Genomic DNA, 16,500 nt, shown 5'->3' on the forward strand with positions numbered 1-16,500 from the left:
ATCAGAAGCCTAACATATCTCTAATTGGCCACATCAAAAGTGATAAGATAATAAAATGCAAAACTATACCAGTTTTACTAAGAAAATATATCTAATAAGAATATGCTGTCAAATGTTATACACCTTTTATAGTTTTAACATTTGTATTTATTTATTCTTTTGGGAAATGTGTTTACCTTGCAGCAGTTGACGCTTAGTTTGCACAATTACTGTGCGGTAGCAGATGAAAAGGAGCTGTGGGTACCTTACAGTTTATAAAATAAAACATATCTGCAACTAAATCTGATATAGATAAGAGTTAAACCAACATTTATTAGTATTGTGATCCTGTGACTGATGTTTTATAAACAGTGATATGTACCCTTTGGGGTCTAAGAGATCCTGTGACTGATGTTTTATAAACAGTGATATGTAAGCCTTTGGGGTCTAAGAAATCATGTGACTGATTTATATAAACAGTGATATGTACCCTTTGGGGTCTAAGAGATCCTGTGACTGATGTTTTATAAACAGTGATATGTACCCTTTGGGGTCTAAGAGATCATGTGACTGATTTATTTAAACAGTGATATGTACCCTTTGGGGTCTAAGAGATCCTGTGACAGATTTTTATAAACAGTGATATGTACCCTTTGGGGTCTAAGAGATCATGTGACTGATGTTTTATAAACAGTGATATGTAAGCCTTTGGGGTCTAAGAGATCCTGTGACAGATTTTTATAAACAGTGATATGTACCCTTTGGGGTCTAAGAGATCATGTGACTGATTTTTATAAACCGTGATTTGTACCCTTTGGGGTCCAAGAGATCCTGTGACTGATTTTTATAAACAGTGATATTTACCCTTTGGGGTCCAAGAGATCATGTGACTGATTTATATAAACAGTGATATGTAGCCCTTTGGGGTCCAATAGATCCTGTGACTGATTTATATAAACAGTGATTTGTACCCTTTGGGGTCTAAGAGATCCTGTGACTGATTTATATAAACAGTGATTTGTAGCCTTTGGGGTCTAAGAGATCATGTGACTGATGTTTTATAAACAGTGATATGTAAGCCTTTGGGGTCTAAGAGATCCTGTGACAGATTTTTATAAACAGTGATATGTACCCTTTGGGGTCTAAGAGATCATGTGACTGATTTTTATAAACCGTGATTTGTACCCTTTGGGGTCCAAGAGATCCTGTGACTGATTTCTATAAACAGTGATATTTACCCTTTGGGGTCCAAGAGATCATGTGACTGATTTATATAAACAGTGATATGTAGCCCTTTGGGGTCCAATAGATCCTGTGACTGATTTATATAAACAGTGATTTGTACCCTTTGGGGTCTAAGAGATCCTGTGACTGATTTATATAAACAGTGATTTGTAGCCTTTGGGGTCTAAGAGATCCTGTGACTGATTTTTATAAACAGTGATTTGTACCCTTTGGGGTCTAAGATCATGTGACTGATGTTTTATAAACAGTGATATGTATGTTTGTGTGTGTAGCGCTAGACTTTTGCCCAAAGACCCATCTATATGAACTGCCTCCTTCCTAGACAGTTAATGTGTGCTAGAAACTATATAAATAATTCTAGATGGCGCTATTAGCTATGGGCAGAATATGGGCAGAATTATCCGATAGGTTTCTAATTCAAAAGAGTTTTTAGTTTTAATTATTAATTGTGTTCAATACCGTTCTATGAAAATGGCGAAAATGGAAGCCTTAATGCTTGACTGTTCCTATACGTGTACAAATATATAGACTAGAACTTCATAAATTCTCATAAAATTTATATATTATGTGGTAGTCTCCAATCTACCATAGTATTCATAAAAGAAAAGAGAGAGGCTTGTATCCCAATATCTTCAAAATAAATTTATTGATTATCAGATTTAAAATCCACTAAAAAATTCTAGACAAATTTCTAAAATATTTAAATAAAACAGGTTGGTATCCCTTTCACATAACATTAATAGCATTCCTCCCATGCATACACTCCTATAGCTTATATGCTGGTGATTATAAAAAATTCCCTTCCAGGTTCTCAGTTATGACTTATAAGATCCTGTACATACAATATTCTAACAGCGCTGGTTACAATTTGTTAAATTAAAAAGCCACTATGTTTTTGTGAACCCGTCTCTCCAGCACACTCTTATATACCCTTCAGCGTGGTATTAGTAAGCAATATTTTAATTGAAGTGATTTTGGATCCATACTTGTTTAAATAAACAGAAACTGTAAGATCTGCCACAAAAGTGTCTGTATAGAGAGACTGATATACAGATAAAGAAATATCTCTATAAAAATACTTAAAAGACAAGTAGAGGACTATTGCTTACTAATACCACGCTGAAGGGTATATAAGAGTGTGCTGGAGAGACCGGTTCACAAAAACATAGTGGCTTTTTAATTTAACAAATTGTAACCAGCGCTGTTAGAATATTGTATGTACAGGATCTTATAAGTCATAACTGAGAACCTGGAAGGGAATTTTTTATAATCACCAGCATATAAGCTATAGGAGTGTATGCATGGGATGAATGCTATTAATGTTATGTGAAAGGGATACCAACCTGTTTTATTTAAATATTTTAGAAATTTGTCTAGAATTTTTTAGTGGATTTTAAATCTGATAATCAATAAATTTATTTTGAAGATATTGGGATACAAGCCTCTCTCTTTTCTTTTATGAATACTATGGTAGATTGCAGACTACCACATAATATATAAATTTTATGAGAATTTATGAAGTTCTAGTCTATATATTTGTACACGTATAGGAACAGTCAAATATTAAGGCTTCCATTTTCGCCATTTTCATAGAACGGTATTGAACACAATTAATAATTAAAACTAAAAACTCTTTTGAATTAGAAACCTATTGGATGATTCTGCCCATAGCTAATAGAGCCATCTAGAATTATTTATATAGTTTCTAGCCCACATTAACAGTGATATGTAAGCCATTGGGGTCTAAGAGATCCTGTGACAGATTTTTATAAACAGTGATATGTACCCTTTGGGGTCCAAGAGATCATGTGACTGATTTATAAAAACAGTGATTTGTACCCTTTGGGGTCTAAGAGATCATGTGACTGATTTATATAAACAGTGATTTGTACCCTTTGGGGTCTAAGAGATCATGTGACTGATTTATATAAACAGTGATTTGTACCCTTTGGGGTCTAAGAGATCATGTGACTGATTTATATAAACAGTGATATGTACCCTTTGGGGTCCAACAGATCCCGGACTTTCTCATTGTATATTTCCATGAAGGATACTTCTACTTTGAAGCTTAGTTCTTCATTCTCTGCCTTCTGTGTCCTTTCAAAGAGTGTGCTGCATAGCATTGGGATCAACCCAGGTTTGTCAGCTGTGCCCATCATCGTGTAGGACTTCCCAGAACCTGTGAAGAATCACAAACATATACACATAAAAACTGCAATGATGCAGAGATTACTACAGTACTTTCCATGAATACATAGTTACAGTTTTATGCAGTTTAACATGAAGAGAACACAGTCCAGAGTCTATGACTTGAAGAGTTCACAGTGGGGAGACTGGATACACACATTTTTGGGGGTGTTGATTGTGCCAAGGTGCAACATATACAAAATGTAACTAAATAACTATGTGATTTCATATTTAAAGGGATACTAAACCCTATTTTCTTCTTTCATGATGCAGATAGAGCATGAAATTTTAAGCAACTTTCGAATTTACTCCTATTATCAATTTTTCTTCGTTCTCTTGGTATCTTTATTTGCAAAAGCAGGAATGAAAGTGTAGATGCTGGCCCTGGATAGCACTTGCTGTTTGGAGGTTACATTTAGCCACCAATCAGCAAGCGCAACCTAGGCGCTGAACCTAAAATGTGCCGGGCTCCTAAGCTTCAATTCCTGCTTTTCAAATAAAGATACCAAGAGAACGAAGAAAAAAACAGAATTTATGCTTACCTGATAAATTACTTTCTCTTACGGTGTATCCAGTCCACGGATTCATCCTTACTTGTGGGATATTCTCAATCCCTACAGGAAGTGGCAAAGAGAGCACACAGCAGAGCTGTCCATATAGCTCCCCTCAGGCTCCGCCCCCCCAGTCATTCGACCGACGGTTAGGAGAAAAAGGAGAAACCATAGGGTGCAGTGGTGACTGTAGTTTTACAAAATTAAATTTGAACCTGACTTAATTGCCAGGGCGGGCCGTGGACTGGATACACCGTAAGAGAAAGTAATTTATCAGGTAAGCATAAATTCTGTTTTCTCTTACATGGTGTATCCAGTCCAGAGATTCATCCTTACTTGTGGGATACCAATACCAAAGCTTTAGGACACGGATGAAGGGAGGGAACAAGTCAGGTAATCCTAAACGGAAGGCACAACTGCTTGCAAAACCTTTCTCCCAAAAATAGTCTCCGGAAGCAAAAGTATCGAATTTGTAAAATTTGTCAAATGTATGCAGTGAAGACCAAGTCGCTGCCTTACAAATCTGTTCAACAGAAGCCTCATTCTTGAAAGCCCATATGGAAGCCACAGCTCTAGTGGAATGAGCTGTAATTCGTTCAGGAGGCTGCTGTCCAGCAGTCTCATAAGTCAATCGGATGATGCTTTTCAGCCAGAAGGAAAGAGAGGTAGCAGTCGCTTTCTGACCTCTCCTCTTACCAGAATAGACAACAAACAAAGATGATGTTTGTCTGAAATCTTTAGTTGCCTTTAAATGGAATTTTAAAGCACGAACCACATCAAGATTGTGTAACAGTCGTTCCTTCTTAGAAACTGGATTAGGGCACAGAGAAGGAACAATAATTTCCTGGTTAATATTCTTATTAGAAACCACTTTTGGAAGGAAACCAGGTTTGGTACGCAAAACAACCTTATCTGCATGGAACACCAGATAGGGTGAATTACACTGCAAAGCAGACAATTCAGAAACTCTTTGAGCAGAAGAAATAGCTACCAAAAACAAAACTTTCCAAGATAATAACTTAATATCTATGGAATGCAAAGGTTCAAACGGAACCCCTTGAAGAACTGAAAGAACTAAATTTAGACTCCATGGAGGAGCCACAGGCTTGTAGACAGTCTTGATTCTAACTAGGGCCTGTGCAAGCGCCTGAACGTCTGGTACAGCTGCCAGACGCTTGTGTAACAGGATAGACAGAGCAGATATCTGTCCCTTTAAGGAACTAGCTGACAAACCTTTCTCCAATCCTTCTTGGAGAAAAGACAATATCCTTGGAATCCTAACCTTACTCCACAAGTAACCCTTGGATTCGCACCAACACGATATTTCCGCCATATCTTATGGTAAATGTTCCTGGTGACAGGCTTTCTGGCCTGGATCAGAGTATCTATAACTGATTCAGAGAACCCACGCTTAGCTAGAATTAAGCGTTCAATCTCCAAGCAGTCAGTTGCAGAGAAACTAGATTTGGATGCTTGAATGGACCTTGAATTAGAAGATCCTGCCTCGAAGGCAGTTTCCATGGTGGAGCCGATGACATGTCCACTAGGTCTGCATACCAAGTCCTGCGTGGCCACGCAGGCGCTATCAGAATTACCGAAGCCTTCTCCTGTTTGATTCTGGCTACTAGCCTAGGGAGAAGAGGAAACGGTGGAAAAACATAAGCTAGACTGAATGACCAAGGCGCTACTAAAGCATCTATCAATGCCGCCTTGGGATCCCTGGATCTGGATCCGTAAAGGGGAAGTTTGGTGTTCTGATGGGACGCCATCAGATCCAATTCTGGAATGCCCCATAGCTGGGTCAACTGAGCAAAAACCTCCGGGTGGAGTTCCCACTCTCCCGGATGGAAAGTCTGACGACTCAGAAAATCCGCCTCCCAGTTGTCTACTCCTGGGATGTGAATTGCAGATAGATGGCAGGAGTGATCCTCCACCCATTTGATGATCTTGGTTACTTCCTTCATCGCTAGGGAACTCTTTGTTCCTCCCTGATGATTGATGTACGCTACAGTCGTGATGTTGTCCGACTGAAATCTGATTAATTTGGCCTCCGCTAGTTGAGGCCATGCCTGGAGCATATTGAATATCGCTCTCAGTTCCAAAATGTTTATCGGGAGAAGAGATTCTTCCAGAGACCATAGACCCTGAGCTTTCAGGGAGTCCCAGACCGCACCCCAGCCTAACAGCCTGGCATCGGTCGCGACAATGATCCACTCCGGTCTGCGGAAACTCATTCCCTGAGACAGGTGATCCTGAGACAACCACCAGAGAAGAGAGTCTCTGGTTTTCTGGTCCATTTGTATTTGAGGGGACAAATCTGCATAATCCCCATTCCACTGTTTGAGCATGCACAGTTGCAGTGGTCTTAGATGAATTCGGGCAAAAGGGACTACGTCCATTGCCGCAACCATTAAACCGATTACCTCCATGCACTGAGCCACAGAAGGCCGAGGAATGGAATGAAGAACTCGGCAAGTATTCAAAAGTTTTGACTTCCTGACCTCTGTCAGAAAGATTTTCATTTCTACCGAGTCTATTAGTGTTCCCAGGAAGGGAACCCTTTGAGCGGGGACAGAACTTTTTTCGACGTTCACCTTCCACCCGTGAGACCTTAGAAAGGCCAGAACAATGTCCATATGAGCCTTGGCTCTGTGGAAAGACGACGCCTGAATTAAGATGCCGTCTAGGTAAGGAGCTACTGCGATGCCCCGCGGTCTTAGAACCGATAGAAGGGACCCTAGCACCTTTGTGAAAATTCTGGGAGCGGTGGCCAACCCGAAAGGAAGGGCCACGAACTGGTAATGCGTGTCCAGAAACGCGAACCTTAGGAACTGATGATGATCTTTGTGGATAGGAATATGTAGGTACGCATCCTTTAGATCCACGGTAGTCATATATTGACCTTCCTGGATCATCGGCAAGATTGTCCGAATGGTTTCCATTTTGAAAGATGGAACTCTGAGGAATTTGTTTAGAATTTTTAGATCCAGGATTGGCCTGAAAGTTCCCTCCTTTTTGGGAACTACAAACAGGTTTGAGTAAAATCCCAGTCCTTGTTCTGCAAATGGAACTGGGTGAATCACTCCCATCTTTAGAAGATCTTCTACACAGCGTAAGAACGCCTGTTTCTTTGTCTGGTCTGAAGACAAACGAGGAATGTGGAACCTTCCCCTTGGGGGAGAGTCCTTGAATTCTAGAAGATACCCCTGAGCCACAATTTCTAATGCCCAGGGATCTGGAACATCTCTTGCCCAAGCCTGAGCAAAGAGAGAAAGTCTACAAAAGTGGGTGTGGGGAGCGCTCAAAAAGAGCTCAGGCTTTGATTCTAAACTTAAAAATATTTCCTAAATTGTATTATCTCACAAGTTTGTGTTGTGTTTATAGTATTCTTAATAAGGTGGTGAAGGTGTATTGTTTCTTCTAATTGGCACTTTGTGACTGTCTAATAAAACTATAATGTCGTTTTCTATATAAAGTGTTTCAATGTAGTAAAAGAAATTGTAGTCACTGTGTTTTTAAAAGAAAATTGTGCGTTACTAATTGTGTCAATCTGTGTCTGGTGTTATTTGGATACTCCTATTCCTTAAGTTCTTGTTGATGGAAAAAGTGATAATAGTAATAATAGCTGACTGGCAATCTTCTATTTCTTTAAACTCTGGGGTAATAATTCTTATTGCAATGGTAACAAAATGTGATTCAAACTTGTACTATCAACTGTACTTTATAAATGAATAAATAAACAAAATGAATAAATAAACAAAATCGTTTTGTATATAAAAGAAGTTTTACTTAGATATTTAAAAAGACAATTATACTAACATATATTCTTATTCCGTGTAAGCATGTATATTAGTTTAGAGCATATAGGGGTACATCCTTGTAATAAATATTATAAAAAGTTGTTGTACTGAAAGTTCAGATATTGTAATCCTTTGTGATTCCCTTAAGTTGTGGCCACAACTATTTGTAAAACTGTTAAAATCCAAATAGGTATTTTGCTGGTTAAAAAGTTTTCAGTTTTATCTCCCCCTAACCGGACCTCTGATATTCCTTACCTCCGTGTTTGTCTTTGTAATGCCGTGGGTTCTGGGAAGAGTGCTCGTGTGAGTAAGCCGAGTTTTCCAAGCGGCCGTTGCCGCTGTTTGAATTCCTCCGCAACTGCTTCCTACCCGGGTGTGCGTGTGACGTTGTACACGGAGGACCTATCAGGCAGCCGGATCGTGGGGGGAGTGTTTCCTGTGCTGGAGCCAATCTTGTCCACACTCGATGTCAGGTTTTCTACGCGTTTCAGCGCCGTAACTTGCGCCTTTATCAAGACTGTATAATCCGGTGTGTCTTTCAGGCTCCTTTATAGTTCTTCTGAGTTTAGGATACTCCCCCTAATTAGTTGCTCTTAAATGTTCCGGTATATAAGATATCAATTCTTAGTTATTTAAAAACTATTAATTCAAACATATTCATCTTTCTGTGGCAAATATAATGTTATAAATGTTATAAAATGTTATACATACATATAATCTAAAATAATTTGAGGATGAATTAAAATAAAAAAAGGGATAAATAAATGGTTGGATGTGATACTATATTGTATTGTTCTTAATGTATGTTGTCATATTAAAAAGGTATAGAAATAAACAGGTATAGAAATAAACACCACCTTGTGATGGTTATATTTTATAAGTTAATCGGTGTGTTATTGCACTGTTGTAATATTATATTATAATATTATATATTACTATTGCGACATTATATGAATGGATTTAGGTTAAGCTCTGCATTAAGCCCATTTGGTGTGAGAGTGTTGAATTTAAATATTAATTCAGCTTCTTTAAGTAGCAACATTTTTTCCATATCGCCTCCTCTGTTATTGTGTACTTTTTTTATACCCCAGTATGTGAACCCTATTGGTTTCTTATGGTGTTTTTCTGTAAAATGTTTAGAAAGTAAATGTTTACAGTTACCTCTTTTAATATTAGATAGGTGTTCTCTTATTCTATCATGTAATGGTCTGCTCGTTTGTCCCAAGTACTGTAATTTGCATTGGCATTGAATTAAGTAAATTATGTTTGTATCAGAACACCTAATTGTGTCTCTTATGGGATATTTATAGTTGTTATTAGAGGATATTACTACTTTACTTTTTTGCCATATTTACACGCTTTACAGCTTGTACAGGGGAAAAAAAAACCTTGCAGTGCATTTCCGTATAGATCTTGATCTCTTGGTTTAAATGTCTTATTAAATTGACTGGGTGCTAGTATACTTCTCAGATTGTTTGTCTTTCTAAATATTAATGTTGGTCTTGGTTGTACAATGTCTGATAGTAGTGGATCCAGTGTTTATCTAAAATCTTTTTTATAATCTTATGGTCTTCATTGTATTCTGTAATGAATGATATTTGATTATGTAGTTGATTTTTATTCTTATTTGTATATTTCAGTAATTCTGTTCTATCTTTATTTATTGCTTGATCTTTGGCTTCTTTAATTATTGTGTCTTTATATCCTTTCTCTTTAAATTTTCTTTCCAAAGCATTTGCTTGTTTCTGAAATGTATTGTCATCTGAACAGTTCTTCCTTATTCTGTAAAACTGGCCTTTCGGTGTGTTATTAATCCATCTTTCTAAATGACAGCTGTCCGGATGTATGTAACTGTTTGTATCTGTGGGTTTAAAGTATGTCTCTGTTGTAATTATATTATTTAAGATATTTATTTGAACATCTAAAAAATGTATATTTGTTTTACTATATTCATGAGTAAAGCTTAAACCCCAAGTGTTACAATGTATGTCTTCTAGAAATAGATTGAGGAGTTCCTGATCTCCTCTCCAGATCAGAAACATATCATCTATGAATCTCCTATAGAGCACGAGGTTTGCACCCCATGGGGAGTGTAGGATATGTTTATCCTCAAATCTCCCCATGAATAAGTTGGCATAGCTGGGTGCAAACCTCGTGCCCATAGCTGTTCCTTGTAGTTGTAGATAGAATGTTTTGTTAAAGTCGAAATAATTGTTTTCTAATATGAATTGCATACAATTTAAAATGAATTGGATCTGTGGAGTTTTCATTTCAAAATCTGTGTTTAAATAGTGTTCTGAAGCTTCTAATCCTAATTTATGTTGTATGTTGGTGTATAATGAATTGACGTCGCATGTGACTAATATGTAATCCTCTTGCCATGTTATGGTTGTCAGTGTATTTAAGAAATCTGTGGTGTCTTTTAAATGCGACGGTAAGTTTTGTACGTGTTTTTGTAGGAATGTATCTACATATTGTGACATATTGGAAGTGAGAGCATCGATTCCGGAAATTATGGGACGTCCTGGTGGGTGATCTAATGTTTTATGTATTTTAGGGAGGTAATAGAAAATTGGTGTTTTTGGATATTGTATATTTATGAATTGATAGTCTTGATTATTTATTATTCCTGCTGTTTTGGCAGTATTTAAGATTGTTTCAAAGTTTTTGGTTTGTTTTTGAATAGGGTTAAATGATAGTTTTCTGTAGGTTTCTGTATCTCCTAATATTCTATTAGCTTCCATGATGTAATCTTTAGTGTTTAATATGACCAACCCTCCACCTTTATCTGCTTGTTTTATTGTAATTGTTGGGTCTTCTTTAAGTTCTTTTAAGATAGTTTTCTCCTTCTTAGTTAGATTAGATGGTTTTCTTTTGTTAATTTCACAATTCTTTATTTCCTCTTTTATTAGTCTTGCGAACATTTCAATATGTGCTCCTTTGTCTTGTGTTGGGTAATATGATGATTTAGGTTTGAGTGGTGTGTGAATGTATTCTGTTTTTTTAGTTTGTAATTGATTTTCTTGGGGATTCTTTAAAAAATTTCTTTTGAGGGTGAGTTTGAGTATAAATTGATTTGCATTGATTAAAGTGTTGAATTTATTTAACCTTGTGGTTGGGGCAAATGATAGTCCTTTAGCTAGGATGTTCTCTTGTTCTTTATTAAGAGGTTTGTCACTTAAATTGAAAATGCCTTTATTAGTGTTATTAGTACTCACACGAGCACTCTTCCCAGAACCCACGGCATTACAAAGACAAACACGGAGGTAAGGAATATCAGAGGTCCGGTTAAGGGGAGATAAAACTGAAAAGTTTTTAACCAGCAAAATACCTATTTGGATTTTAACAGTTTTACAAATAGTTGTGGCCACAACTTAAGGGAATCACAAAGGATTACAATATCTGAACTTTCAGTACAACAACTTTTTATAATATTTATTACAAGGATGTACCCCTAATATGCTCTATACTAATATACATGCTTACACGGAATAAGAATATATGTTAGTATAATTGTCTTTTTAAATATCTAAGTAAAACTTCTTTTATATACAAAACGATTTTGTTTATTTATTCATTTTGTTTATTTATTCATTTATAAAGTACAGTTGATAGTACAAGTTTGAATCACAGACACAGATTGACACAATTAGTAACGCACAATTTTCTTTTAAAAACACTGTGACTACAATTTCTTTTACTACATTGAAACACTTTATATAGAAAACGACACTATAGTTTTATTAGACAGTCACAAAGTGCCAATTAGAAGAAACAATACACCTTCAGCACCTTATTAAGAATACTATAAACACAACACAAACTTGTGAGATAATACAATTTAGGAAATATTTTTAAGTTTAGAATCAAAGCCTGAACTCACAGCTCTTTTTGAGCGCTCCCCACACCCACTCTTGTACACTTCTACACATCTGATATTGGGAGCATATCAGACTTGGGGAAGCAAGTTGAGTCTGATCTACATATCACTCCACACCCTCTTTTTTCTGCTTTCCAAAGAGAGAAAGTCTGCCCCCTACTAGATCCGGTCCCGGATCGGGGGCTACCCTTATTCCAGCCCTGCAAGGTTTCCAGGTTGCTTTGGGCTGTGAAGCGTTACCCTCTTGCTTTGCGGCAGCAGAAGTTGAAGCAGGTCCGCTCCTGAAGTTGCGAAAGGAGCGAAAAGCCCTTCCCCCCAGTGATATCCGCGATAATTTCTTTCAACTCGGGACCAAAAAGGGTCTTTCCCTTGAAAGGAATATTTAGAAATTTTGTTTTGGACAACACGTCAGCCGACCATGATTTGAGCCAAAGCGCTCTCCGCGCCATACTGGCAAAACCAGAATCTTTCGCCGCTAACTTAGCTAATTGTAAAGCGGCATCTGTGATAAAAGAATTAGCCAGCTTTAAAGCGTGAATTCTATCCATGACTTCGTCATATGAAGTCTCCCTCTGGAGCGACTCCTCCAGCGCCTCAACCCAAAAAGCCGCTGCAGTAGTTACAGGAATAATGCAGGCAATTGGCTGAAGAAGGAAACCTTGCTGAACAAAAATTTTCTTCAGCAAACCTTCTAATTTTTTATCCATAGGATCTTTAAAAGCACAACTTGTCTTCTATTGGTATAGTTGTACGCTTAGCAAGTGTTGAAACTGCTCCCTCTACCTTAGGGACCGTCTGCCACGCGTCCCGCCTGGGGTCATTTATGGGGAACATTTTCTTAAAGATAGGAGGGGGAACAAAAGGTACACCTGGCCTCTCCCACTCCCTAGTCACAATATCCGCCACCCTATTCGGTATCGGAAACGCATCAGTGTATACAGGGACCTCTAAAAACCTGTCCATTTTACACAATTTTTCTGGGACCACCATGGGGTCACAATCATCCAGCGTAGCTAAAACCTCCTTAAGCAGGACGCGGAGGTGTTCCAGCTTAAATTTAAACGCTAAGGAATCTGAATCTGCCCGCTGAGAAACTTTTCCTGTGTCAGAAATTTCTCTCTCGGACAGACCATGCCTCACTGCCACTTCAGAGTGTTGTGAGGGCACAACAGATAAATCATCCAAAGCTTCTGATTGCTCATACTCTGTTAAAACTGAGCTATCACGCTTTTTTGGAAAAACTGTCAGTTTGGATAGAAATGCCGAAAGGGAATTATCCATGACTGCTGCTAATTGTTGTAATGTAATAGGTCACAATGCGCTAGAGGTACTAGGCAACACTTGCGCGGGCGTAACTGGTGTCGACACATGGGGAGAGGAGAATCATCTTGGGCTACATTTTTAAGTGTCACTGCATGGTCATTAAAATGTTTAGATACCTTAGCACACTTTAAACACAAATGCAATGGGGGTACCTCCATGGCTTTTAAACGCATAGAACAAGGTCTATCTGTAGGCTCAGACATGTTAGACAGACTTAGATAGCACTCAAATACAAAAAAATACACTTTTTGAAAAAACGTTACTGTGCCTTTAAATAATAAAAAGCACACACTTTTTTTTACCAAATCTCAAAAAAACATCCGATCTTTATGAAATTTACACCATATGATCCTAATGCTTTGAAATGATTGCACACCAAGTTTCAAGCCAATTAACCCCTTATTGCCCAAACCGGAGCAAATTGAAGCTGGCCACCGGTTTAACACACTACCTTCCTTGGGGATTAGTTTTGGAACGAAAATAAGCCTCCCTGTAGTCCTCCTGCAATCTCTGGACTCTACATGTGAAGCTGCATGAAGCTGTCTTGCAAAAGAACTGCGCAACTGAGGCGCGAAAATTAGGCCCCCTCCATCTTCACTCCAGAGTTGTGGGGCCTTCCTAAGCCAAATTAGGTGTCTAAAATTATGCCAGGCGTAAAAAAAACCTATAAAGTGTTCCAAACATGATAAACACTTGTGCAAACATCAGATTATATTTAAAAAAAAATTGATTTTCCCCATAACAGTGTCCACCAGTGATTTAAGCCCTTTTAACTAAGCCATCCTTCTATACTGAGTCTCAGAATATGGCTTACATTCCCACATGGGGATTTCTGTCAGTCTTCTAGCATTACCAAGTCTTGTTATAAAAAAAGTGACTGAGCATACCTTAAGCAGTTAAGCCTGCAAACTGTTCCCCCCAACTGAAGTTCTCCGGTACTCAACAGTGCTGTGTGGGAACAGCAATGGATTTTAGTTACAACATGCTAAAATCTTTTTCCTCTCAGCAGAAATCTTCATCACTTTCTGCCTCAGAGTAAATAGTACAAACCGGTACTATTTTAAAATAACAAACTCTTGATTGAAGAAATAAAAACTACAAATCTAACACCACATACTCTTTACCCTCCCGTGGAGATGCTACTTGTTAGAGCAGCAAAGAGAATGACTGGGGGGGGGGCGGAGCCTGAGGGGAGCTATATGGACAGCTCTGCTGTGTGCTCTCTTTGCCACTTCCTGTAGGGATTGAGAATATCCCACAAGTAAGGATGAATCTGTGGACTGGATACACCATGTAAGAGAAATGATAATAGGAGGATTTGGTATCCCTTTAGGAATGTGCTTTGTCAGAAGAGCTTTAGAGGTATTTTGAGGAGTACCAAAAGCAACATACTCCAGAGGTGTTCTGCAACAAGGAATGAAGAGAGACATTCTTGACCAGAGTATAGTGCATGAGACAGAGGATAGCAAGCTATGATATAAAATGTGTAACCTGGAGCAGAGCAAGTAGACATGAAGGAGAGGAAAAGGATTAGATAGTTCTGCATGACTGAAAGACGGTTAAGGAATTTCACCAGGGTGAGGAAGAACTGAATTTAAAATGGAAGAAGAAGACTTAGATCTATTTAGACATAGGAAACAGAAAGTCCACAAAGTAACAGGTTGCAGAAGTCAAGATGTGAGAGGATTTGAATCTGTGAAGTCTCCTTGCAGTGGATTGACAAAGGAAAAGGATCTTTATAACGTTCCTCAGAAAGAAGCAACAGGATTTTGATACCAGTTTTATATAACTAAAGAACGTTAATAGGGAGTCTGGTCTGGTATGATACTCAAGCTAACAGTGACCTTGTAATGTGTGAATTATATCAGTTAATTCAATAAGAAAAGCAGATAAAAGGTCAGTAGATAAGTTATACTTAATTACAGATTTAGTTATATTATTTGTGAAGCATAAATGTTCCACTAAATTCTTATAGCCTTAGGCTGATGAAATGACTTCTAAAGCTGGGGAAAAAACATAGGAAACTGTCAGAAAAATTAACCTTAAAAACCCAAAGCCTAATTCCTTAAAGTAGCTTCCAGTGAAGATGCAATTTCATCATTACTCACCAGTCTGTCCATAGGCAAAAATACACGCGTTATAACCCTCAAAGGCATTCTGAAGAATATGCTCCCCAAGGCACTCAAAGACAACATCTTGACCTATAAAAAAAACAGATGAAATAATTTACATATAAATGTTATTTAAACCATGTTGTGGGTATTTCTATATTTAGCCCTCTGTTATTATGCTCTTGTAGTTAAAAACTGTAAATCTAATTTTATGTAATTAGTTTTTTTTTCTTCTTCTAGCAGTTCTCTGGATGGACATTTTATGCAATACATTTAGAATGGTAAGATACTCACACACATTTATATATTTATAGATTTACATGTTTTAACTTTTAGTGAGTAAATGACAATACCGTGTCCTCCTCTTTGATGACATTTACTAATTTTTCTCTTTCAAATGAGTCAAGTGGCCAATTCCAAACGTATTAAAACAACTGGTCTCCCGTGGTTTTCTAAAGTTTTTGCAATTAGTAAACCAAGTCATTTGAATTTATAAAACACACTGAGTAACTTTTGAATTATTTTTTAGAATTTTTTACTTCAATGACGTTGAGCCCCCATTTTGTCATCATTTGAATAGCGTATATTCAATTTAACTAAAAAACAAAATTTATGCTTACCTGATAAATTTATTTCTCTTGTGGTGTATCCAGTCCACGGGTTCATCCATTACTTGTGGGATATTCTCCTTCCCAACAGGAAGCTGCAAGAGGACACCCACAGCAGAGCTGTCTATATAGCTCCTCCCCTAACTGCCACCCCCAGTCATTCGACCGAAGACAAGCAAGAAAAAAGGAGAAACTATAGGGTGCAGTGGTGACTGTAGTTTAAAAATAAAAAACACCTGCCTTAAAATAACAGGGCTGGCCGTGGACTGGATACACCACAAGAGAAATACATTTATCAGGTAAGCATAAATTTTATTTTCTCTTGTAAAGGTGTATCCAGTCCACGGGTTCATCCATTACTTGTGGGATACCAATACCAAAGCTTTAGGACACGGATGAAGGGAGGGACAAGGCAGGCACTTAAACGGAAGGCACCACTGCCTGTAAGACCTTTCTCCCAAAAATAGCCTCCGAGGAAGCAAAAGTATCAAATTTGTAGAATTTAGAAAAAGTATGAAGCGAAGACCAAGTCGCCGCCTTACAAACCTGTTCAACAGAGGCCTCATTTTTAAAAGCCCATGTGGAAGCCACCGCTCTAGTGGAATGAGCTGTAATTCTTTCAGGAGGCTGCTGGCCAGCAGTCTCATAAGCTAAGCGGATTAAGCTTCTCAGCCAAAAGGAAAGAGAAGTTGCTGAAGCCTTTTGGCCTCTCCTCTGTCCAGAGTAGACAACAAACAAAGCAGAAGTTTGACGAAAATCCTTCGTAGCTTGTAGATAAAACTTTAAAGCACAAACTACATCAAGATTGTGTAATAG

At 37.9% G+C, this 16,500-nt stretch overlaps 1 protein-coding gene across 1 annotated transcript in view; it reads right to left on the bottom strand.

The window, feature by feature from the left end:
- Positions 1-16,500, bottom strand: part of KIF13B (kinesin family member 13B) — a 654,496-nt gene that overhangs the window by 425,618 nt on the left and 212,378 nt on the right. The window contains exons 5-6 of the mRNA XM_053709534.1: positions 15,074-15,166; positions 3,223-3,403 (exon numbers count right to left, since the gene is read on the bottom strand). Of these exons, the coding sequence (XP_053565509.1) occupies positions 3,223-3,403; positions 15,074-15,166 (274 nt within the window). The remainder of the gene's footprint in view (positions 1-3,222; positions 3,404-15,073; positions 15,167-16,500) is intronic.

This window comes from Bombina bombina, chromosome 4 (assembly GCF_027579735.1).
Source record: "Bombina bombina isolate aBomBom1 chromosome 4, aBomBom1.pri, whole genome shotgun sequence".
NCBI classification, from domain to species: Eukaryota; Metazoa; Chordata; class Amphibia; order Anura; family Bombinatoridae; genus Bombina; species Bombina bombina.